This window comes from Sciurus vulgaris (assembly GCF_902686455.1).
Source record: "Sciurus vulgaris genome assembly, chromosome: 12".
NCBI lineage: Eukaryota > Metazoa > Chordata > Mammalia > Rodentia > Sciuridae > Sciurus > Sciurus vulgaris.
Genome location: NC_136473.1, coordinates 81,394,401 through 81,416,748, shown reverse-complemented (window position 1 = coordinate 81,416,748; position 22,348 = coordinate 81,394,401). Strand labels below are relative to the sequence as shown.

The 22,348-nt window shown below is 57.5% G+C and overlaps 1 protein-coding gene across 11 annotated transcripts; it reads left to right on the top strand.

Moving 5' to 3' along the window:
- The first annotated feature begins 607 nt into the window (after window positions 1-607).
- On the top strand, window positions 608-20,993 carry LOC306641833 (receptor-type tyrosine-protein phosphatase V-like). 11 transcript variants are annotated; one of them, XM_079107096.1, is made up of 36 exons: window positions 610-1,140; window positions 1,685-1,968; window positions 2,336-2,427; window positions 3,939-4,006; window positions 4,343-4,391; window positions 4,554-4,826; window positions 5,022-5,291; window positions 5,468-5,731; window positions 6,889-7,143; window positions 7,241-7,486; window positions 7,637-7,909; window positions 8,852-9,124; window positions 9,849-10,112; window positions 10,319-10,585; window positions 10,897-11,178; window positions 11,494-11,634; window positions 11,910-12,120; window positions 12,697-12,764; window positions 13,621-13,747; window positions 13,915-13,962; window positions 15,150-15,243; window positions 15,408-15,498; window positions 15,598-15,674; window positions 16,674-16,808; window positions 17,418-17,540; window positions 18,113-18,273; window positions 18,384-18,534; window positions 18,839-18,906; window positions 19,052-19,139; window positions 19,221-19,299; window positions 19,376-19,452; window positions 19,601-19,729; window positions 19,856-19,972; window positions 20,082-20,245; window positions 20,523-20,658; window positions 20,875-20,993. In XM_079107096.1, the coding sequence occupies exons 4-36, from the start codon at window positions 3,950-3,952 to the stop codon at window positions 20,932-20,934; spliced, it is 5,118 nt and encodes a 1,705-aa protein (XP_078963222.1). In that variant the 5' UTR covers window positions 610-1,140; window positions 1,685-1,968; window positions 2,336-2,427; window positions 3,939-3,949; the 3' UTR covers window positions 20,935-20,993. The 11 variants fall into 11 exon arrangements, with proteins under 11 accessions (XP_078963220.1, XP_078963228.1, XP_078963222.1 ...); XM_079107094.1 differs by having other exon boundaries at window positions 608-1,968; window positions 11,494-11,568; XM_079107102.1 differs by having other exon boundaries at window positions 609-1,968; window positions 19,862-19,972.
- Window positions 20,994-22,348: the final 1,355 nt, after the last annotated feature.

Genomic DNA, 22,348 nt, shown 5'->3' with positions numbered 1-22,348 from the left:
GAAGTGACTCCCTCTTCACTGCAGACCTTCCCCCACCTGGGGTAGAGCTGTCCTGGGTGGCTCTCCAAATTTCATCACTCAGATTTCTGATTTGTGTTCCTGGATTGGGACTGAGGTTCCTACTACCTTCCGCTCTGGAGGATGTATATTAATAGCTGGGAGCCGGAAGACCTGAATGTAATGAGTAAACTATGGTCCAGTGCTGTGTGACCTTGGGCAAGTTACTAAGCCTCCCTGTGTCCCCGACTCCTCCTCAGTTTCCTCCCTTCCCAGGAGAATGATAATAGGGATAATAACCCCATGTGGGCAGATGGAGTGAGGCCTGTGAAGTGCTTTTGCTCACAGGAGTGCTCAGGAGTCAGCAGAAGCAAGAGAAGCTGGTGAGGGAAGTGGGCCAGGGAGCCACACTGGGTGGGGAAGGGCTGCGTGGGGGAGGCCATGGTGGCTACGCCTTGGCCCTCGCCAGCCTTACATCCTCCAGGGAGAGGGTGTCAGCACAGCTCAGGGGAGGCACTGGAGGGAGTCACAGCAGCCAAAGAGGACAGGGAGGAACTGGCCAGGCTGGGGAGGGGCTGTGCAGGCGAGGACACGTGTCTGTCCCATCTGAGACTTGTGGTCGGTCTGGCTGCACACACACAGTTACCCCTTGGCTCTCCAGGCTCCCTCCTCTAGTCATTCCTGATCCCTGGAGCTGTGAACCACAACCGGCGATCCCCAGCGACAGAAGCCCTTGGGGGAGGGGGTATGCCAGCAACTCCCAGAAATCCCCGTTCCCTGGCAGCACCTATGGAGCAGGAAACTCCTTGCCAGACTGCTGTGGGCCCCCCGAGGTGAAGGCCACTGCCCTCTAGAATCCAAGGGGGCATCTTGGGGAAGGGTCAGCTGCTGGGGTCAGGACTTCTGGGTCTTGCACCTGTTCTGCTCCGCTCCCTAGCTGCCCTCCTTAGCTCCTCTCTGGACGAGCCCTAGGATCCTAGGTGGCTCTTCCTGAGTCCTCCCCGTCCTCCCTCAAATTCTGGGCCAGAGTAAGCCGACTTGCTCTGCCCCGACTTGGCAGGCCCAGGCTTGTCTCTGGCAGTGTGGGGGAGACAGACAGCAAGTCCTTGGAGCAGGAGGCAGGGAGATGCCAGGAGACACACGGTGAGTGGGGCGGAGAAGTGCTGGAGGGGGCCCGGGCTAGTCTCTGGGAAGGCCCACAGGCCATGTCCCAAGCTGCCCCTCTGTGCAGGCCCTCCCAGATGCCATCTCCCACTTTGATCCAGTTTCCCTCCTGCTACCTTTTAGGTGCCCTGCTGGTAAAGGAGACTTTTCCATACCCTTCGGTCCTGGCTGAGAGGACCAGCTCAGCATGGGGAAACCAGGGCTAGTCTGCTGGAATTTCCAGGAAAGACCCTATTCTTCTGTTTCTGGAACTTGGGACCCTGGCAGGAGAACTTTAGGGCAGAGGAGAGTCCCTCTCTGTCTCCAAGCTCAGAGTCAGAGAAATGGACGTCTGCTCTAGAACGTGGCCCTTTCTTCCCAAGGTCTCTCCTGTCTGCTTCCCCCACTGGACACCACTCACGTGTCCATCCAGACAGGCGTGAGCTCCTTCATGATCCATGTGTGCACGCATGAACACACACTGTTGGTCTGCACACACGGCACACCTAGCTCTGGCCTCCAGCCCCTGCTGTCTCCATGGCAGGCTCAGCTGCACCTAGGCCTTCCCCCTTTCCTGGCGACCTTCCCCAGGGCGTGGGAAGGACAGTGGGCGACTTGTCCTCTCCTGCCTGGTGATTATCTTCCTTCGGCGTGGGGGATGCCCAAGGCCTGACTTTGGGCTGTGGGAGAGAGCAGAGGAGGGGCCGGAAGAGCTGCCTGGGACAGCTGCAGGGAGAGACAAGGCCAATTCGGATTTAGGAGCCAGGACACCAGGACCTTCCACTGGCCCTCCTCTGTCTCTTGGCTGGTTCTCTCCAGAATGAACGGGTAAGGTGCCTTGAGACCTTGGGAGGACCCCAGGGGTTCTCTAGGGAGAGGATGTGGGTTCGTCTGTGGGGGTGGTGTTGGGGAAGAGGTGCAGCCCTGTGGTTCTGTTTTGCTGAATGGAGAGGCTTGGTCTTGGGGTGGGCGGTGCTGATTCTTATCTGTCAGAACCTTTCTGCACTCTCTGGAGCCCCCTCCCATTCCCAAAGCTGCCCCAGACTGGGTTGGGGGCTGGCCTCTGGGCCTTCTGTGGTCTAGTACCTTCTGAAGGCTCTGTCTAGCTCTGGAGTCTGTGCTGTCCCCAGCGGGCCTCTCTTTGGTGGGGACTTTGGGATCCCCGCCCATGTCCTGTTATATCTCCTCTCCTTAGATTCTGAATTAGATTGCTTCCACCCCACCACCTCTCCCCTTTGCGGCTGCTGATTGAGACTCTGCTAAAAGAACAGAGTAAGGTGTCCCCAGGTGAGGTGAGATGGGGAAGGACCAGGGTAAGATGTTACTCCCACTTCTTGACCGAAGTGGGGCCAGGGACCTTTCCCTTTTCTCATCAGTTTCCCTAGTTGCCAGGCCTCCCACCCCCACCTCTTCTGGAAGAACACACGTGTGCCTGTGAACACACACACGCGCGCACACAGCCTGGAAAATCTGATGAGTCTGCAGTGCCGAGTTTCCAGGCCCCTGTCCAGGCCGGGTGGGCGGCTCTGAGGTTTGGGGCTGGGTGGAAAGGGGGAGGGGCACAGCCCCTGGTGCCGGTCTCTGGTGCAGGCCGGTGCTCCTTGCCGGGGCAGGCCCAGGGGAGTCTGGCCCCTGCTCAGAAAATACCTTGCTATCGGGAGTCTGTACCTGTCTGTTTTCTGCACACCCACTCCTGGACTCGCTGAGTCCTGGGCTTCCTTCCCGGGGCTCAGCGCCTCTCCTTGCTCCCTTCCCTCCACTGAGCTGACTTGGCACTTGGTGTGGGAGCACTTGGGTGAGCGGTGCCAGGTGAGCAGCTGGCTCTAGGCAGAGTAAAGCGAGCTTGAGTCCCAGGTTTTCTAGACCAGGCTTCAGGCAGGTGCAGTAGGGACTCTGCAGGGCTGGGAGAGGCAGTGGATCCAGGGTGGGCACGGCTGCCAGATGTAGAGGAAGTAGGCGAAGGACCCCAGGGACTCTAGTCCTTCCAAGCAGAGAAGAGCAATTTGGGGCTTAGGAATCAGGTTTGCTACCTCTGCTCTATGCAGTCAGAATCCCAGGGTCAAGTTCAAATTCTTTCCTCACACATGTGGGTCCCTGGGCTGGGCTCTGCCCCTTTCTGAATTTCAACTTTCTCATCTGGGCAGTGGAATGATGATCCCAAGGGCCAGGTGAGCTCTGGGTCCACTGTCAGAGAGCCAGGGCTTAGAGGATGTGCTTCTGTGCCTCTGTCCAGTACAGCATGGTGCCACTGGGGTGCACAAAAGGGATGCATGCTCACCTGACCCATCCGTGCAGAGCACAGCGACACACACCCACACCATGTGACCGGGACACCCCACCCCGCCACAGAAGCGCAAACATCCTATTAATCTCACGCACATTTGAAGGAGTCAAGGGACATTGCCCCTCTTGCAGGGTCAGGGAGCTGAGAAGTTAGCTGTCTCTGCTGTGTGTGACCGTTTGCAAGATTGTCGCTCTTCCTGGTCTTTCCCAAGAGCACAGGACATTCTCCTCTCTGGGAGCAGCTGCTGGAGGTGGGGTGGAGGAGGGAGAGGCCCAGCGGGGAGTTTACAGACCCCTTCCACTTTTGAGGATGGAACCAGCCTCCTTCCCCTCACAGGGCCTTGCCCAAGCTGGGCAGGGTGGGGTTGGGCTCTGGGTGGAGGCAGCCCCTTGCCCTTCACTGCCGTCTGCTTGAAATTCTGCCCTTGCCCGCGCAGCGCCCGCCAGCAGGGCAGGGAAGGGCTTGGTGGGGGCGTGGCTCCTCCCCCTGCAGCCTCCCAATTTTCCCTCGGCAGACATCCCTGGGATGAGGCCCCCAGTCCTGTTCGTCCTGCTCCTCTGGCTCCCAGGCTTCCTGGCTGAGGTAAGGTGGGCATGGGGGCAGACTCGGCAAGTGGACCCCAGTTGTCCAGGGCATGTCCAGGCCTCCCTCTGCTCGGCAGAGCCCACAGCTGGTCTGCATTAGGCAAGGAGGCAGTCTGCTCCTTTCCACTTGGGCCAGCACAGAGGACAGATCTCTCCAGCTGCCAGGCTGCTTCCCGCACCTTGGATGTGTCTCCAGGGGATGTCCCTCTGCGGTGTGTTGGGGGGTGTCAGACACATGAGGAACTTGCTCTCTGATCCTGGTCCTGTCCCCCACTGGCTTTCCCAGAGGCCTGGATCATGAGACCTCTGCCCATCTCCTCTCTTCTTCCTACAGGAAGACCCATGCCTTGTCCTGGAAGGGATCCTGGATGGGGAGGGTGGAGGTAGGTGTCTTCAGAGCAGGAGGGGCCTCTGGGGGGAGGGCGAAGGGCTCATTTCTCCATATGGTACCTTGCCTGTCTTCTACCCCCCACCCCGGTTTTGTGCCTTTCCTCCTTCCTTGGGGCCTAGGGGTATTAGGAGACTGAATGCACCCATTTCCCCAGGCCCGCCCCTGAGCGTGAACGCCAGCAGCCAGGGCAGCCCTACCAGCCTCTTTCTGAGCTGGGCACCTACCCAGCCAGGTGGGCTCGGGCATGCTCTCCGCCTCACAAGCCTGAGTCCCCTCGGCTCTCCCGATGGGCAGCAGCTCCAAGCCCACACCAATGGATCCAGCTTTGAGTTCCAGGACCTGGTGCCAGGGAGTCTCTACCTGCTGGAAGTGACTGCCCTGCGACCCTGTGGACAGAATGCCACCCTCACCCTCACAGCCCGTACTGGTATGGGGCCTGCAGGCTGAGGGGGAGGGGTTCTTTACTGGGGTGGGGACGGGAGGTGGCTGCCCTAGAGGGCTGGCAGGGGACAGGAAACCAAAAGAGACTGCTTCTGAGGCTGGCCCAGGGACCCACTTACAAGCAGAAACACCAGAAGCCCTTTGGCTCTGACCTGGGTGCTTCTTTCTACCCCTGATGCAGCCCCGTCCGTTGTCCCTGGACTGCAGCTGCACAGCTCTGGGAGCCCAGCCCACCTGGAGGCCTCGTGGGGAGATGCCCCCGGGGGGCAGGATGGTTATCAACTTCTCCTCTACCACCTGGAATCCCATACATTGGCACATAATGTCTCTGTGTCCCCGGAAACCTTGTCCTACAATTTTGGCAACCTCTTGCCAGGTAGCGAGTATGTTTTGGAGGTTACCACCTGGGCTGGCAATCTCCAAGCCAAGACCAGCATCCACCAGTGGACAGGTAAGGTGGGCACCTGGGCAAGGCCAGTCTGGGAGTAACAGTGAGTCCAGTGCCTTGTAGGCAGCCATGCTCAAGTGTGGCCGGGCCTCTGGGACCCCTAGTGCCACAGTGGGTGCGAGCATCTTGCTCCGTGATCCTTCCTCAAGCCTGGCTGTGCTCTGCTGTCCTTCCTCCAGACCCCGTGCCCCCGAGTCACCTGGTGCTGCGCGCCCTGGACACGTCTGCCCTGCACGCCTCCTGGAACAGCTCTGAGGGGGCTGCCTGGCTCCGCCTAGTGCTCACGGACCTCCCGGGCGGCTCCAACGCGACTGCAGTGGTCACACGTGGCATCTCCAATCACACCTTCCTCCACCTGTCTCCGGGCACGGCCTATGAACTGACGCTCAGTGCGGCTGCAGGGCCCCATCGGGCTGTGGGGCCCAGTGCCACCGAGTGGACCTGTGAGTGCTCGGCAGGCAAAGGGACATAGCAGAGAGTGCTCAGTTCATCTCCTCTGGGCCACATAGCCTGAGTGCAGCTGGCAGGGGGCTTGGGAGTGCAGGGGGCTTGGAGCAAGGGCCCCTCCTGTTGGCTGGTGGTAGGTGTCCACCTGAGACTATGGCAGTGGAAGTAACAGTTACCACCAGCTGGACCCCTCTCTGGGGTGGGCTCCAAGTTTGGCACTTTCTGTGTGCGGTTTCACTTAATCCTCCATAAAGCACACGTGGGTCTCCTTCCTCCATGTTACCACGGAGGGAACTAAACTGCAGAGAGGTCACACTGTAAGAGCTGACCTGAGCCTGGGGCACACGCCCGCCACCACTCTGCCTCACTTGCTCTCTGAGAGGCACTGTTGTACCACGGTGAAGAGTAGAGGACCCAGGACGCCTGGGTTCTGAGTTCCATTTCTGCCACTTGCTGGCTGTGCGTCTCTACATGAGTTCCTCGCCTTCTCTATGCTTTCATTTTTATTTATTTTTAAATTTATGTTACAGTATTGGGGATCAAACCCCGGGCCTGTGCATGCGAAGCAAGTGCTCTACCACTGAGTTACTCCCCCAACCTTTTAAAATTTGTATTTTGAGACAGGTTCTTGCTAAGTTGCCAAAGCTGGCCTTAAACTTGCAATCCTCCTGCCTCAACCTCCCAAATAGCTGGGATTACAAATCTTTGCCACCATGCTCAGTTAATGTCTGTTTATTTATTTATTTATTTATTTATGCATGCATGCATGCATGCTTGGGATTGAACCTAGGGTCCTGTGCCTGATAAGCAAGTGCTCACTGAGCTATATCCCCAGTTCACAGTTTCTATATCTTTAAGAAGTAGTGAGTATCTGCCTCCTAGTTTTATGAGGATTGAGTGTGAGATTCCGTGTGTGAGCCTCAGGACCGTGCTGGCAGACATGCATTTGATCATATGATGTGCTCTTATTTCTGTTATTTCTGTCCATGGCCGGATTGTGGCTGTCAGATTGGTATTCATCCAGACTGGCAAATGGGGCTGCCAACATCTGGATGAGACGAGGCCCAGCGTGTGCAGAAAGCAGCGGTGCAGGGAGAGTGGGCTTTTCTCACCCACTGCTGGGTCTTAGGAGAATTTGCCCCCATCTCCACAGATCCCTCTGCCCCACTGGACCTGGTGCTGACTCCCGTGCCTCCCCAGCTCAGGGCAAGCTGGAAGGCAGGGCCGGGTGCCCGGAACGGCTATGTGCTGAAGTTAAGTGGGCCAGTGGAGAAGAATACCTCTCTGGGCCCTGAGGCCTGCAATGCCACATTCCCGGGGCCCCTGCCCTCGGGACACTATGCTCTGGAGCTGAAGGTTTGGGCGGGACCCCACGATGCCTGGGCCCAGGCCAGCGCCTGGCTGGATGGTGAGATAAGGGACGGGGGGTATGGGGGGTCCCACCCAGAACCATCTGCATCCAGAGGCAGGTGGATCCTCATTCTCAGGGCCTGCCTCCTCTCCAGATTCTACAGACCAGCCCAGGAAGGGCCATGGGGCCAAGTTGCAGCTGGATGGGCTGGAAGCCACCAGGGAGCCTGGGCGGCGGGCTCTGCTCTATGCTAACGGTGCCCCAGGCCTCCTAGGAAACGTCTCCGTGCCCTCTGGTGCCACCTACATCACCTTCTGTGGGCTGGTGCCTGGGGCCCAGTACCGCGTGGACATTGCCTCGCCCCTGGGAGTCATCACCCAGAGCCTCATGGGCCGCACAAGTAAGTGCCAGAATCTGTGTCCCCTGGGACTGCGGTCAGGGGGCCTTGGCTTGGGGAAGGAAGTCAGGTAGTGGAGAGGCTCATGGGAGCTGGGCAGGGGGCATCACAGGGCCAGTGACACTATATCACTCCCTCCCCAACCCCTCTCAGGTCCCCTGGCACCACAGTCACTGGAGGTCATCAGCAAGAACAGCTCATCTGACCTGACCATTGGCTGGGCCTTGGCACCAGGGCAGCGAGATGGCTACAAGGTCACCTGGCACCAGGAGGGCAGCCAGAGGTCACTGGGAAACCTTGCTTTGGGCCCAGAAAATTCCAGGGCAACTCTGAAGGGTCTGGTACCTGGCTGCTGCTACACGGTGTCAGTATGGGCTTGGGCAGGGAACATCAGCTCCAGTGTCCAGAAGATCCGCACCTGTACCTGTGAGTTCCAGCTCAGCCTCGGGGAGGCCAGCCTAGGGTGGTGGCTGGAGGCCTGGTTTCCTCTACTCCTGGGTGTGTGTCATATTGTTTGACGCAGAGGGCCAAGAGTCAAAGGCAGGCCCTCCATGAATCTATTTGCAAGCTTTTCCTACCTTCTACCATCTGGTCGGCTAGCCACACACCCGTTCATCCACCCATCACCCACTACCCTTCCTTATAGCAAACATTTATTAATGTCTCCCATTTTCTAGATACGGAGTTAGATGCTGAGGCTAAGCATTTGAACAAGACCGTCTAGAAAGGACAACAGAGAGATGGCTCATGTCTATAATGCACTAGATTTTATAAACCATGTTAAGCCATGTTATAAATGTAGACGTATTGGTAGGAGTATGCATGCTGTATTAACTTGAACCATATAAAACTGCATTCTAGTAGGCTAGAATGGCTGACAATTGGGAATTTTATGAGGTTGCTTCTGACTTCAGGCTCAGAGAAGGGACATCTGCTTAGGAAGTCAGGACAGTGTTCCCAGAGGAGAGTGAGCTGAGGGAGAGGCCTGCAGGTCTGGGTAGGGTGGACAGAGGGCTTCAGCAGGAGGCTAAGCACAGGCCAGAGACAGACAGACTGACTGACTTTGCTGGAACTGAGTGTCCATGGATAAGGTGGTGGACAGGACTCTGAGGCATATGAGAGCTGTCGTGAACTGGGCGCTGGCGGAAGCAGACTGAACCAGACACCATGCCCTCGAGGAGCCAGCGCATGGTCAGGGCGTGGGCAGGATGGCAGGTGTCTCTGCAGGAGGTTTTCCTAGGAAGGAAAATAGCAGGCTCTGAGCCCTGTGGAAGTTGGAGCTTTAGGTTGGGATGCTCTGGAGCTTGTTTGGGGAAGGAGAAGTGGAGACTCTGGTGATTTCAAATCTCTTTCTTCCTGTCCTCCCAGTCCCTGCTCCTCCTGCCAACTTGAGCCTGGGCTTTACTGCCCAGCCTCCGGCTCTGAGGGCTTCCTGGAGTCCCCCACCCGGTGGCAGGGATGGCTTCCGGCTGCGGCTTTATAGCCTGAGGCCCCTAGCTCTGAAAAGCGAGGAGACCCTGGCCCCAGAGGCCCAGAACTTCTCCTGGGCCCAGCCGTCTCCAGGATCCAAGTTCCTGGTGCAGCTGGCAACCCTGCGTGGCCCCGAGGAGAGCAGCAGTGCCAATGCCACAGCGTGGACCCGTGAGTGCCCTCCGTGGGGTCCTCCCCTCTCTACCCTTTGGGCTCCCCCCACTCCTGCCCCAGGGCCCTCTTCCATCAGGGCCACCATCACTGTCTTTTAGTTTCCTCCCAAGGACAGTAAGACCTCAGACAGGCTGGGAGGAGCTGGCAAGGTGTCTGACCTGGGAGTCAGGACCTGAGTTCTAGCTGGGGCTTGGCTCTGAGAGTAAGCTCAGTCCTCCCTGAGCCTCAGTGTCCCCACCTACAAAGGGGAATGTTGACAAGGTGACTGGGCCAGACTCAGGTGACTCCAGATCCTGGGCGCAGGCTCTGAGGGTGCAGGGGGCACTGACTGGTCCTCCAGACACCCACCTCTCCTCACGTAGTGGTCTTTAAAGTCCCTTCTGCAGGGACTAGGCAAAGGCCCATGATTCAACTGTCATGCCACCCAGTCCACCTCTGACTGAGAGGGGTGGTGGCAGGGAGGGTAAGTGATTAATTCAGGTGTCCAGGCCAGTTCTGCTTGTACCCTGCTAGCCGGGACAAATGGCAGACCCGGCTTTAGAGTAGAGTCATGACCCCGATGCCCTGATCCTGCATCGTGGCCCTTGGTTGTTCCTCAGTTGGGCCAAGGCGGGAGGAGCCTCTGGGGCGGGAGGAGCCTCTGGGGCGGAGGAGCTGGATGGCTGCTTGAGACTCTTTCCTCTCTTCCTGTCTTTCTCCCCATACCGTGTTTTCCCTGCAGCTCCCCTGGCCCCTCTTCTGGTCAATGTGACCAGTGACAGCCCCACCCAGCTCCAGGCATCCTGGGTCCATGCTTCTGGAAGCTGGGACAGCTACCAAGTGACCGTGTACCAAGGAGGTGCCCGTGCAGCCACTGGCACGGTGGGAGCTGAGGTGAACAGCACGAGCCTCTCGTCTCTGACTCCAGGCACCAAGTACGAGGTGGAGATCGCCTCCTGGGCTGGGCCTCTTCGTACTGCAGCCGCCAATGTCTCTGGCTGGACCTGTAAGTAGAGTTCAGGAAGGGCAGTGAGGGTGGGCTGCTTCTGAGACGCCTGCTCCTCCCTCCGTGGCCCGGTAGCGCTGTCAGTCCCACTTCCCACCACCGCAAGGAAGGGCCCTGCATGGGGTCAGTGAGCCCTGGCGCCGCTCAGGGGGGCTCTCGGGTCTAGACCACGAGGCCTGGTTGACCTGCTGTCCTTCCCTCCACAGCCCCACTCATGCCCAGTGAGTTGCTGGTGTCCATGCAGGCGGGCAGTGCTGTGGTCAACCTGGCCTGGGCCAGCAGCCCTTTCGGGCAGGGAAGCTGCCACGCCCAACTCTCAGAGGCTGGGCACCTGTCCTGGAAGCAGCCCCTGGTGCTAGGCCAAGCCCGCCTTGTGCTGAAAGGTCTCACTCCAGGACGCAACCTCTCCCTGTCTGTGCTGTGCCAAGCAGGACCTGTCCAGGCCTCCACTCACCCAGTGGTACTGCCAGTTGGTATGTGGCTGCCTTCTGGGGGAGGGTGAAGTGCCCTGACAGGCAGGTCCAATCCAGCCCGTTGCCCATCTCTTTGAGCCACCTGCTCCTTCTGGTGGCTGTCATGCCCACCTCTGCCTTGGATTATGCCCCATACTCCTCCAGATAGGCAGCAATGAAGACAAGTTGTCCCTCCACGTGGCTGATGCCCCTTTTCATGAGCATAAATTCCCAGACCCCTCATGCCTGCTGATTTTGGCAGCCCCCAGCCAGATGCCTTCCTCCTGGGGTGCACTGACACCCACATAAGGCAGAACCCTTGGTTCCCACAGAGCCTGGCCCTGTGGAGGATGTGAGGTGCCAGCCTGAGGCCACCCACCTGGTCCTGAACTGGACAATGCCTGCTGGGGATGTGGACGCCTGTCTGGTGGCGGCAGAGCAGCTGACGGCGGGAGGGAACACTTGCCTCGTGTTCCAGGCCAACACCTCCGAGGCCGCCCTGCTGCTGCCCAGCCTGGAACCCGCCACCTCCTATCGCCTCAGCCTCACCACACTGGGCAGGAATGGGCTGTGGAGTCGGGCTGTCACCCTGGTGTGTGCTACTTCTGCCAAGGGTAGGCACTTTTCACCACCTCTGGAGCCACCTCTGCTCCCCTAGTCTCCTTCCACTCCTGCCCGCTTGGCTGGCCTGGCTGCCTGGGACTCTCTCTATCCCCAAGCCCCAATAATTTCCTCTCACCCTGATCTTGCTAGTTTGGCACCCAGTGGCACCCTGGCCCCACGATCTTCCACTCCATGTTTGATTGTATCCGTAAGACTATGGCAGGCATGTTAAGAGGTGCTGGGGACAGGAAGGCATGGTCCTTACTCTTATAGACTAGTTGTTAAGTGCCTAGTCAGGGCCTCATTTTCCTCCTCTCCATCCCCAGTCTGGCATCCCCCAGAGTTGGCGGTGGCCCCCCAGCTGGAGCCTGAGACAGGAATGGGGGTGAAGATCACACCAGGCATGTTTGGCAAGGATGATGGGCAGATTCAATGGTATGGCGTCATTGCCACCACCAATATGTCACGTGAGTCTTGGGCTCAGGAGGTGTTGGGAGACCCTGGTCATTGCCCAGCAGTGGGTAGGAAGGTCAAGGATTGAGGCAGGTAAGATGAAATATCTCAGGCTGCCATCAGTCTTGGAGCAGCAAGGAGCACCCAGAATGTTCCTAAGAATAGGGTTGATGTCAGGTTATGAGTGGGGAGCCTGTTAGAGAAATGGGGTAGTCTGTCCCCTTGTGGTGGGGAGAGGGCTCTAACCCTCTGCCCACTTTGCTCCGCCCCTTCCACTTTCCTCTTCCAGTGGCCCACCCTCCCCGGGAAGCCATCAACCACACGTGGTATGACCACTACTACGGTGGATACGACTCCTACCTGGCCATCCTGCTCCCTAACCCCTTCTACCCAGGGCCCTGGGCTGTGCCAAGATCCTGGACAGTGCCCATGGGTACAGAGGACTGTGGCCACACCCAGGAGATATGTAATGGACAGCTCAAACCAGGTTCCCAGTACAGGTGAGAGCTAAGTCTGAGGGGAGGGAGGAGCCATTATAAGTTTCATTTATGGATTGTTTACATATCCTTTTCAACATAGATCTCTGCAAAGAGAATCAACAGTTTTTTTGATGGATTTCTTGGTAAGCCAGGAAAAGAAGGGAACACCCATCTGCTACATGGGTCTTTTTCCAAAAAGAAATGGGAACGGTGGCTGGGGAGATAGCTCAGCTGGTAGAGTGCTTGCCTCGCAAGTACAAGGCCCTGAGTTCGATCCCCAGTACCGCAAAAAAAAAAAAAAAAAAAAAAAAGAAAGAAAGAAATGGGGGATGGATTCTGTTTGGGTTGCCAGGGCGATTCCAAGGCTATCCAGTTGCCTATTTCTAGAGCTGCTTCTTGCTCTTGAAACAGGGCAGGGAGGATGGAAGATGGCCTGCTCTAGGGTGACAGGTAGCGGGACGCACCATCTTTTCGACCGTGGAGAGAGGGAAGCTCTCCCTGTCTGAACATCCACTGCTCCTGGCCCAGTTTCCTGGGAGGGGTTTGACCTCATTTGCCTGCCCCTCCCCAATAGAAAGTCCTGCTTCTCTGTCCCAGGTTCAGTGTGGCTGCCTTTACCAGGTACAGCCCTCGGGACGCCACTATCTCCTTCTCAGCCTTCTCAGGTAGGTGGGCATCTGACTGGGGCTCCAGTGGGGCCCTAAAGAGGGGGAGGAGTGCTGGGACTCTTCTGGAGGCTCATTCGCAATCCATGGGGTGGGCTTAGCTTAGGTTCCTGGGAGATCACATGCTGTGTAGCAGAACTGGAGACCCAGAGCAGTCCAGGCCTGGTCCGGGTGACCTGGGAGCAGACAGAAAGAGGCAGGAGCACTGTGGTGGTTTGCTGCTGTCTATAACAACAGCACTTTGTTGCACTGTCCCTCTGCAGCCGGCTGCTCCTGGGCCACCGAGGTCCTGGAATGGCATTGTCCAATAGAAATGTAAGACAAGCCACTGATACCAACATAGCCACACGTGTCATTTAGAATCTCCTAGCAACTACGTTAAAAAAGTAAAACGAGATAAAACTAATTTTTGTAATGTTTACTAAAAGCCAAAATATCTCAAATAATATGGTTTCAACTTATCAATAAAAATTACTCAGATACTTTACATTCTTTTTTCTTCCTAAGTTTTTTAACTCTCCCATATATCTCACACACTGAGCAAATCTACATTGCAGCAACCACAGGGCAAGGGCTCAATGGCTACATAGGACAGTGCAGTTCTGGAAGGTCCCAGAAGTTGCTTTTGAGGGTGCAGGTAGGAGAGTAGGGTCTTTGGTGTGTGCCCAGGCTGGCTTGCTGGGCATCCTGTTTTCTAAGATAGCCAGCTCTGGCCTTGGTTTGGCATTAGGGACTTCTAGGGGTAAAGAAAATTGTCACTGCATGCTCCACTCAGCAGTCCCAAGTCCAGGAAAGGCTGGACAGCCCTGCAGGGTCAGTGGGACAACGCGTTCACGTTCCATCCTTCCCTCTGTAGAGCCCCGGGCCAGCGTCTCCCCCATGAAAGTGCCCCTGCTTGTCATGGTGGGCACCGTGGCAGGCTGCATTCTCACAATCTGTGCTGTGCTGGGCCTGCTGTGCCGGAGGCGGGCAAAGGGGCAGAGGTGAGCGGAAGGGGAGGTGGGGGCTGGAAGAACTTTGGGATCAGGGGCCTGGGCCTGGGCTGCCTCCCACACATGCCGCATCCCAACTTCCTGGTGTTCTCTCTCTCTCTCTCTCTCTCTCTCTCTCTCTCTCTCTCTCTCTCTCTGTGTGTGTGTCTCTCTTTCAGGACAGAGAAGGATGCATTTTCCCATGAGCTGATGCCCTACAGCCTACGGTGAGCGTGCTTTTGAATGATGGGGGACAATGGCATTGCCGGGGCCACCTGGCAGCCTGCCCCTCTGTGTTTGCACACTGGACAGGGGCTCCAAGTCTCTGATAGACTGCCATTCTTGCCCTCCTCTGCTTTTCCCTCCAAACTCACTAAGTTGGGGCTTTCCAGGAAGAGAACCAACAGGGTATGTGTGTGTGTGGCGGGGGCAGGGGATGGAGAGAGAGGGATTCATCTGAAGAGTCAGCTGGTGTAATTGAGGCTTGGTTGGTCTCAAATCTGGCCAGGGGAGATGGATCACACCTGTAATCCCAGCAACTGGGGATTCCTTGGAAGAGTTTTGCAAGTTCAAGGCCAACTTGGGCAACTTAGAGAGACCCTGTCTGAAATATAAAAAGGACCAGGGACTAGCTCAGTGGTAAAGCACCTCTGGGTTCAATCCCCAGGACCCAAAAGCAAAACAAAAACCAGAACCAAATTCTGATGGGGTAGACCAGTAGGTTGGAGACTTAGGGCGGCCTGCAGGTGCCAGCTGGCTTCTCGATCAGGGGAGGCCAGCCTTTGCTCTATGAAGGTCCTCAACCGGTTGGATGAAGTCACCCACATTAGAGAGAGTAATCTGCTTTACTCAAAGTCAGCCAATTTAAATGGAAATTTATTCAAAGAACACCTTCACAGCAATATCCAGAATTACATTTGACCAAATGGCTCGGCACCACGGCTCAACGAGTTGACACTTATATTAACCATCACACTTACCTACTCCAGTCCTTACCTGCTCCCTGACTAACCACATAGATCATGCCAGGTCAAATCTCTTCTCCTGATATTGACTTCCTGTTGAATTAATATTAATTGAGAGCTGGTTTATGTACAGATCCCTCCTCAGGGCCCATGAGGGCATCTAAAAGACTCGTGTGCATTCATGTGTAGTTTCTGTCCCTGACCTCCCTCCCCCTCCATTTCCTTTTCCATCTTTCCACACTGGCAGTTTGCAGCCCAGGGTGAGCATCGAAGGAACTTTCTGGAAAGGCTGCTCCACACCTGGGACAGAGCTCAGGGTCTATAGTTCCAACAGATCCCCCCTCACCCTTGGTCAGGCTGTGCAGCCAGCTCTATATCTGTCACCCAGGGGAGGGCAGGCAGGACTTCATGCCCAAGGCTGGGGGCCTACTCCTTCCCTCTCCCACCAGGCGGACCCACCGGCCCATCCCTATCCACAGCTTCCGCCAGAGCTATGAGGCCAAGAGTGCTCACTCGCATCAGGCTTTCTTTCAGGAGTTTGAGGTAAGACCTGCATTGCCCTCAGGCTCAGGGAAGGGCGGACCCTGGGGCATCCAGACTGGGTGGGACCTGCCTCCCAGGCTCCCACTTGCCACCCCTGCTCCTCTCCTGTTGTGGGGGGAGATGGATTGGTTTCAGCATCCAGCACCTGCCCCTCATCTCTGCAGGAGCTGAAGGAGGTGGGCAGGGAGCAGCCCAGATTGGAGGCTGAACACCCTGCCAACACCACCAAGAACCGTTACCCGCACGTGCTCCCCTGTGAGTGCTGGGGGTGGGGCGTGGCAAAGGCCCGGGCTTGGCCTGGAGGAGGAGGCTGCAGGTCTCGGGCCCTGAATACACATCTTTTACCCTCTGCAGATGACCACTCCAGAGTCAGGCTGACCCCGCTGGAGGGAGAGCCCCATTCTGACTACATCAATGCCAACTTCATCCCTGTAAGGGCCACCGGCAGGGCAGTGGTGGGTGCACCTGTCTGGGACATGGGTAGCTTCGCAGGCCCTAGTTGTGGCAGTTTTTCATGAAGATCACCAGCTTGTTCTCTTCAAGGGTGTGCAGCCGGTATTTTTTTGAGGGTCTGCTGCTCTGTGCTGGGCCCACTGGAGGCAGAGTAGGGTTAGCCATCTTCAAACCTTTGAGGGAGCATAGGTGTTTTGTGTGTGTGTGTGTGTGTGTGTGACATCTAACACACAGGGTAAGAAGTGCTGGAATAGGGGAACAAGCACAGTCCTCAGGGCCCGTGGAAGAAGAAAAAATTTGGTTCACCTGAGGAAGCAAATCAAGACAAACTTCCTAGAGGAGGGGGAATTTGATCTCTTGAAAGCTGAATAGAATTTTCATGAGACCTGGAAGAGGGGAAGGTCATTCTGACTGGGAAGAACATTCAAGAAACAGCCAAGCAGGAACATGCAGGCTGTGTGTGTGTGTGTGTGTGTGTGTGTGTGTGTGTGTGTGTGTTGGGGGTGCTAAGGCAGAGTGGCCTGGGCATGTCAGGGACAGGGAGATGGGAAAGGTAGATTGGACAGGATTAAGGAGAATCTTGGTCATTAGACCAAGGGCTTTGAATTCTCTCTGGTGGGTGACAGAGAAACATGGAAGGTTTACGAACATGGAAGAAAGGCAGAATTTAGCTTTGGGAAGGTCACTCCAGGGCTCATGAGGAGGGTGGGCTGTGTAGACTATTTCTGGCAGTCAGGGTCCTGTGATTTTTCTCGTAGGCTGTTCTTTCTCCTTCGGCGTAGGGTATGGTGTTGGTGGTGTCTCCAAAGTAGTGCCTCCTGGTTTGAGTTTCTGGGGCTCACATGCTTGTGTGTGTGTCCATGTGTAAGCATGTACACAGGGTCCTCATTCCTGAAATCACACATGGTCCTATTGATAGCTGTGTTTGTTGGGGACCAAGATGTCACCTGTTCCTGCTCTCCACCCCCACACCTTAGGGCTACACCCACCCACAAGAGTTCATCGCCACCCAGGGACCACTCAAGAAAACGCTGGAGGACTTCTGGCGACTGGTGTGGGAACAGCAGGTCCACATCATCGTCATGCTGACCGTGGGTATGGAGAACGGGAGGGTGAGTGTGCCCTGCAGGTTCCAAGCATGGCCACCAGGTGGCGCACATCCTCCTTGCAGAAATGGTCCCCTTGGGCTATCCTCTATCAGGGTGGGTCAGGCAGACAGGAGAGGCCAATCATGCCTGGTGGTTGGTGCGGGTCCCCAGGGTTGCCTAGGATGGGGAGGTATGGGGGCAGGACCAGGGATGCCAGTGCCCAGCTTGACTCAGTTTCCACTGGCTTCTTGCTCTGGACAGAGAAGGGTGAGGGGGTAGGAGAGAACGGGGAGGTAGGGCCTGGGGGTGCCGCCTCTGTACCCTGCTCAGTGTAGTGCCCTGAGGCTCCTGCGTTTGTCCTCCCACTGGGCACTGAGGAAGGGCAGAAGGTTCCTGAGTTCAGGAGCCGCTTTCTCAAGGGAGCCAAAAGCTCAAAGTCCTCAGGGTCATACGAGGGTCCAGGGGTGAGGGTGCTGGTGCTCAGCCTGGGGAGGGAAGTTTCTGGAGGAGGTGGTCTCATGGGGGTGGTAAGGAACCAAAAAGCTGGATAGGGAGGGTTGGGCCTGAGTGGAGCAGGGGGCAGCGGTAGGCTGAGTTCACAGTCGTCTCACCCCCTCTGCCCTCTGTCCCTAGGTGCTGTGTGAGCACTACTGGCCAGCCGACTCCAGCCCTGTCACCCATGGTCACGTTACCATCCACCTCCTGGCGGAGGAGTCTGAGCACGAGTGGACCAAGAGGGAATTCCAGCTGCAGCACGTGGGTGCCGGGGGCAGGGTGGGCGGGCATCAGAGCTGAGGCTCCTGAGAGGGTGACCCCGCTGCCTAGGCCCCCAGGGACCCCTTCCTTCTAAGGACACAGCACTTGGCTACCACCTGGGGAAGTGGGTAGTTCAAGGAAGGGAAGAGAGCCAGGGTTGACGGGCAGGGGTCACACGGTGAGGTAAAGGGAGATCTGAGTGAGAAGTGATGGGTCCCGGCTCCCCCATGCCACACCCGCCTCAGGACTCCCTGCTCACCCCAACCCCCTATTGCTGTCCCAGCCTGTAACCTTCTGGGACAAGACCAGAGACGGGAGTCACCCCTCTATCTGGGCGCCGTCTGTAGGCAGAGGTAACGCAGGAGGCTAGAGGAGGACCCAAGCACTCAGGAAGCATCTACTCTGGGGTGGGAGGACACATCTGCCACTCTCAAGGAGCAGTCTGAGGCGGGAGGCCTCCCTCCTACCCTCAGAGAGCTGAGGAGGACGGTTTCAGGGTGAGCACAGGGCCCTGGGATTAGGAAGACAAGGGGCACTAGCTCAGCCCCTGGCCTGGCCCACGCCCTGCTCAGGACACCCAGCAAAAACAACGGAGGGTCAAGCAAATGCAGTTCACCACCTGGCCTGACCACAGCGTCCCCGAGGCCCCCGGCTCCCTGCTCACCTTTGTGGAACTGGTTCGGGAGCAGGCAAGGGTCGCCCAGGGCACCGGGCCCATCCTGGTACACTGCAGGTGAGGGCAGGCGGGGTGCTGAGGGGGCTTGCCTGGCCTTGAGTGGGGAAGGGCTCTGGGACTGTGGGGAGAGCTGGGGACCAGGTAGCCTCCACCATTCAGCTCCACAGGGGCTATTTCCACAGTGCGGGTGTGGGCCGGACGGGCACCTTCGTGGCCCTTTCGAGGCTGCTGCAGCAGCTGGAGGAGGAGCAGATGGTGGACGTGTTCAATGCTGTGTACGCGCTCCGGCTGCACCGGCCCCTCATGATCCAGACCCCGGTGAGGGCCTCGGCAGGCTGGGTGAGGCAGCAGGCTGCAGGGCTGGGGTGGGAGGGGGCCACAGGGCCTGGAGAGACCAGGAAAAGGAGCTCACAGGGAACTGTAGAGCACCCTGGAGTTTCCCTTTCTCTAACAGGGAGGAGGGCCAGGCTCCTGTCAGCTTTGACACTGGACACACGGGAAGGTTCCCAAATGGCTGCCTTGCCTATCTTGCTACATCCCTGCCTCATCCGCGGGCTGGGGCTTGGGTGCTCTCCCTGCGGTCCCCACCCACCCAGGCGTCTCATGCTCTCTCCCTTGCCAGAGCCAGTACGTCTTCCTGCACAGTTGCATCATGGACAGGATTCTGGAAGGACCCTCCGATGCCTCTGAGTGAGTGCAGCTCCCATGGGCCCTGGCAGATGGGGTGTGGTTCCCTGCGCCTTCCCACCAACAGGTCCTGCCTCCTGTCATGGGCAGAGCCAGGACTTCTGGAACCCACAGTGCCTTCTCCCCACTCTCCCCGGGCCTCACACAGGTTCAAGCCCATCTCCGTGAGGAACTTTGCGCAGGCGTGTGCCAGGAGGGCGGCCAATGGCAATGCTGGCTTCTTGAAAGAGTACCAGGTACACTCCAGGCCAGGAAGTGGGTGACAGCCAAGGGCAGCGTTGCCCTGCCTGGCCTCAGAGCGCCTGTCTCCTCCCCAGCTCCTACTGCAGGCCATTAAGGAGGAGGCCAGCTCTTCAACCTCCCCTCCTGGCTACCAGCAGGACAGCACCATCTGCTGTGAGGCTCCTGGGAACCCTGGGGTGGGAAGTGATGGGGGACCTCTGGCCGTCTCACCCTCACCATCTTCCTGCAGATGATCGCTCCCAGGTGCAGTTTTCTCTGGTGGAGGAGAGCCCTGCAGATGACCTGCCGGAAGCCTGGCTCTTCCCTGTGAGATGCTGGTCTTGCTGTTCTTTCGCTTGCCGTCTCTGACCCTTTGTGCTTTCCAGCCTGGGGATGGAACCTTGGAGGCTCCTAGAGCTGTGGGAAGGGCAGGGGACACCTCAGTCCGGAAGAATCAATTGGCTGTGCTCTGCAGGGTGGGCCGTCTAGCTGTGACCACGTGGTGCTGACTGGCCCTGTGGGCCCTGAGGAACTCTGGGAGCTGGTGTGGGAGCATGGGGCCCTTGTGCTGGTCTCCCTGTGCCCATCTGACACCCAGGAGAAGGTGAGAGGGGCAGAGGAACAGAGGATGGGTGGCACAGGAGTTGGGGCAGAGGCAGGGGAGTGTGTGTGACTTGGACATGCACAGTGACTTCAGGAAGCTGCCTGAGCAGCCCTCCCTTGGTCCCAGCCACAGGAGTTCTGGCCAACGGAGATGCAGCCCGTCGTTACAGACATGGTGACAGTGCACTGGGTGGCTGAGAGCAACACAGCTGGCTGGCCCTGTACCCTCTTCAGGGTTACACATGTAGGTGTGGAGGCCATGGGGCCTGGGGTGCTGGGCTGTGGGGGGCACAGTCCTGGGCTGGCTTCCCTGTGCCATCTTGGGCACCAGTGCTGATCTTGTCTTTGTCCAGGGGCAGAGCAGGAAGGAGAGGCAGGTGCAGCAGCTGCAGCTGCCGTGCTGGGAGCCTGGTCACGAGCTGCCCACTACCACCCTGCTGCCTTTCCTGGCTGCTGTGGGTCAGTGCTGCTCCCGGGGCAAAAGCAAGAAGCCGAGCACACTGCTCAGTCACTCCAGGTGCTGTTGGACAAATCTCACTGAGCCCTGCTTGGGTCACGGGTCAAAATGACACAGTCTTCCGATGCCCCTGTCTACTCTGCACCTTCCCTTGTTCTCAGTGACATGGGAGGAATTGTCCCCTCTCTGCCTGGGCACAATCTGCTGGTTGACCAAGTACCTAGGGTCTTTTCCCAGTCCCTGGACCTAGGTTTGGTTTCTCCATGTCTCCTAGATGCCCCCTCCCCTCCCCACACCCCTTCACCAGCTGCCCCATCCAACTCTAAGTCAATTGCAGCAAGGGCATGACCCAGCTGGGCATCTTCCTGGCCATGGAGCAGTTGTTGCAGCAGGCAGAGACTGAAAGCACTGTGGATGTCTTTAACGTGGCCCTGCAGCAGTCACAGGCCTGTGGGCTCATGACCCCAACGCTGGTGAGAGGCAGCATGTACTCAAGTGTGGGAAGGGACTGGGAGGAGATGCAGCAGGTTCTGCCCCAGCTACAGGCTGCCTCTAGGTGGCACCACATGTCACCACTAGGTGGCGCTATGGACCACTATACCCACCCAGATGGAGCCCTAAGGGTTAGGAGACACAGGGGACCTTTCTCCATCATTCGAGCCTCTTTGTTCATATCTATCCACCCCCAGGAGCAGTATATCTACCTCTACAACTGTCTGAACAGCGCACTGATGAATGGGCTACCCTGAGTCCAGAGTGGCCTGTGCCCTGCCAGCCAGGAAGGACCAGTCCCAGCAAGTTTCCCTGGAGGGCAGCCTTCACTAGGGTCCTTGCATGAAGCAACAGAGTTGTTGAATAAAGGCATATAGTCAAGCCTGAGGCTGAGTGTTCTGTCTGTCTGTCCTCTGACGTGGGGCTCAACACAGGGGCCTTATTGGCAAACATGGAACAGGGATGGGAGGCGAGGCCTGGGGTCTGGCTGGGCCACGGATCTGCAGCTGGTGAGCAGCTGGCTTTTGCTCTGGGCTCTTCTACTCCCCACTCCTCCAGTTTCCTCACACTTCAGTCTCTTCACCACTGGCCTCCTGGTGCTAAGCCTGGGATTCACTGGAACTCGGTGCCCCCTCACCTGCCACCTGCTCCGAATGCAGTGGGGGTTATCTTCTTCCTGACCTCCCTTCTCCTGCCATCCCTAGCCCTTACCTGCTAGAGTCCCTGGTGGCTCCTTTCCATGGTAGAGGTGCTACAGTCCCATTGTGGCCTGGAAGGCAGAAGCCAGATGTGCCACTCAAACCACAGTGGCCAAGATTTCCCTGCTCCTTTGCTCTCTCCTCCTTCTTCCCTCCACATTGGAAGGGGATGGGAGAAAAAGCAATGAGGGGAAGTGGAGAAGAGGAAAGCCAGGAGACAGGACGAGGCTGACTGTCGCAGACACTTTAGGACTGGACTGCATACTGCAGGACATGACTGCTGACCAGCTTCTGCCTGCCTCCGGGCGGAGGGACACCTGTTGCTGGACATGGATTGCTGCAGATGGAAGGCCTGGGAGGACACAGAGAAAGCCTTGACAATCAGCACAGGCCGCCCTTAAATGGAGTTAACCCCCTACACCCCTACAGTGGGGGAGGGGACAGGACTCTCACTGGTCAACTTGAGTTCCTGGTAATATGCAAGGGTCAGAGGTCAGAGAGCATCTTCTTCCTGGCCTCCCTTCTCCTGCCATCCCTAGCTTTTACCTGCTAGAGTCTCAGACCTGGTTAGAAAAGAGGAACACAGGTAGAGATTTTTGCTCAATCAGGAACCTTCCCAGGATGAGTTTAAACTCCTGTGGTTCCCCAGGAGGACTGAATGTCAATGTCTTCTTCCTAGCCATGTTTATCAGGAGCCCCAAGAGATTGGCCCCTTGATGATTGGCCTCCACAGGCAGCTGGAGGCAGTGCTGAGTTACCTAAGCCCAGCTCGAGGGTCTGCCTCTGACGCTTACCAACGGGACTCAGCAATGGTTTTTCCCGTCTGGACCCTCACCCTGGAACAGTAGGAGGGTGGATGAAGCCAAGGCTCTGGATGAGTGAGGCTAGAAATGCAGGCCTATCTGAGGTGGCTGTCTGCCACAGAGCAGGGGACTTCTATCTATGGGTCTTTATGGTTGTATGGTGCCATCTT

Coding starts and splice junctions, on each gene's coding strand:
- LOC306641833 (XM_079107096.1), top strand. CDS start 3,950: ATGAGGCCCCCAGTCCTGTTCGTCCTGCTCCTCTGGCTCCCAGGCTTC. Junction 7,910..8,851: donor GAAGATCCGCACCTGTACCT/GTGAGTTCCAGC, acceptor CTGTCCTCCCAG/TCCCTGCTCCTCCTGCCAAC. Junction 10,586..10,896: donor CCCAGTGGTACTGCCAGTTG/GTATGTGGCTGC, acceptor TGGTTCCCACAG/AGCCTGGCCCTGTGGAGGAT.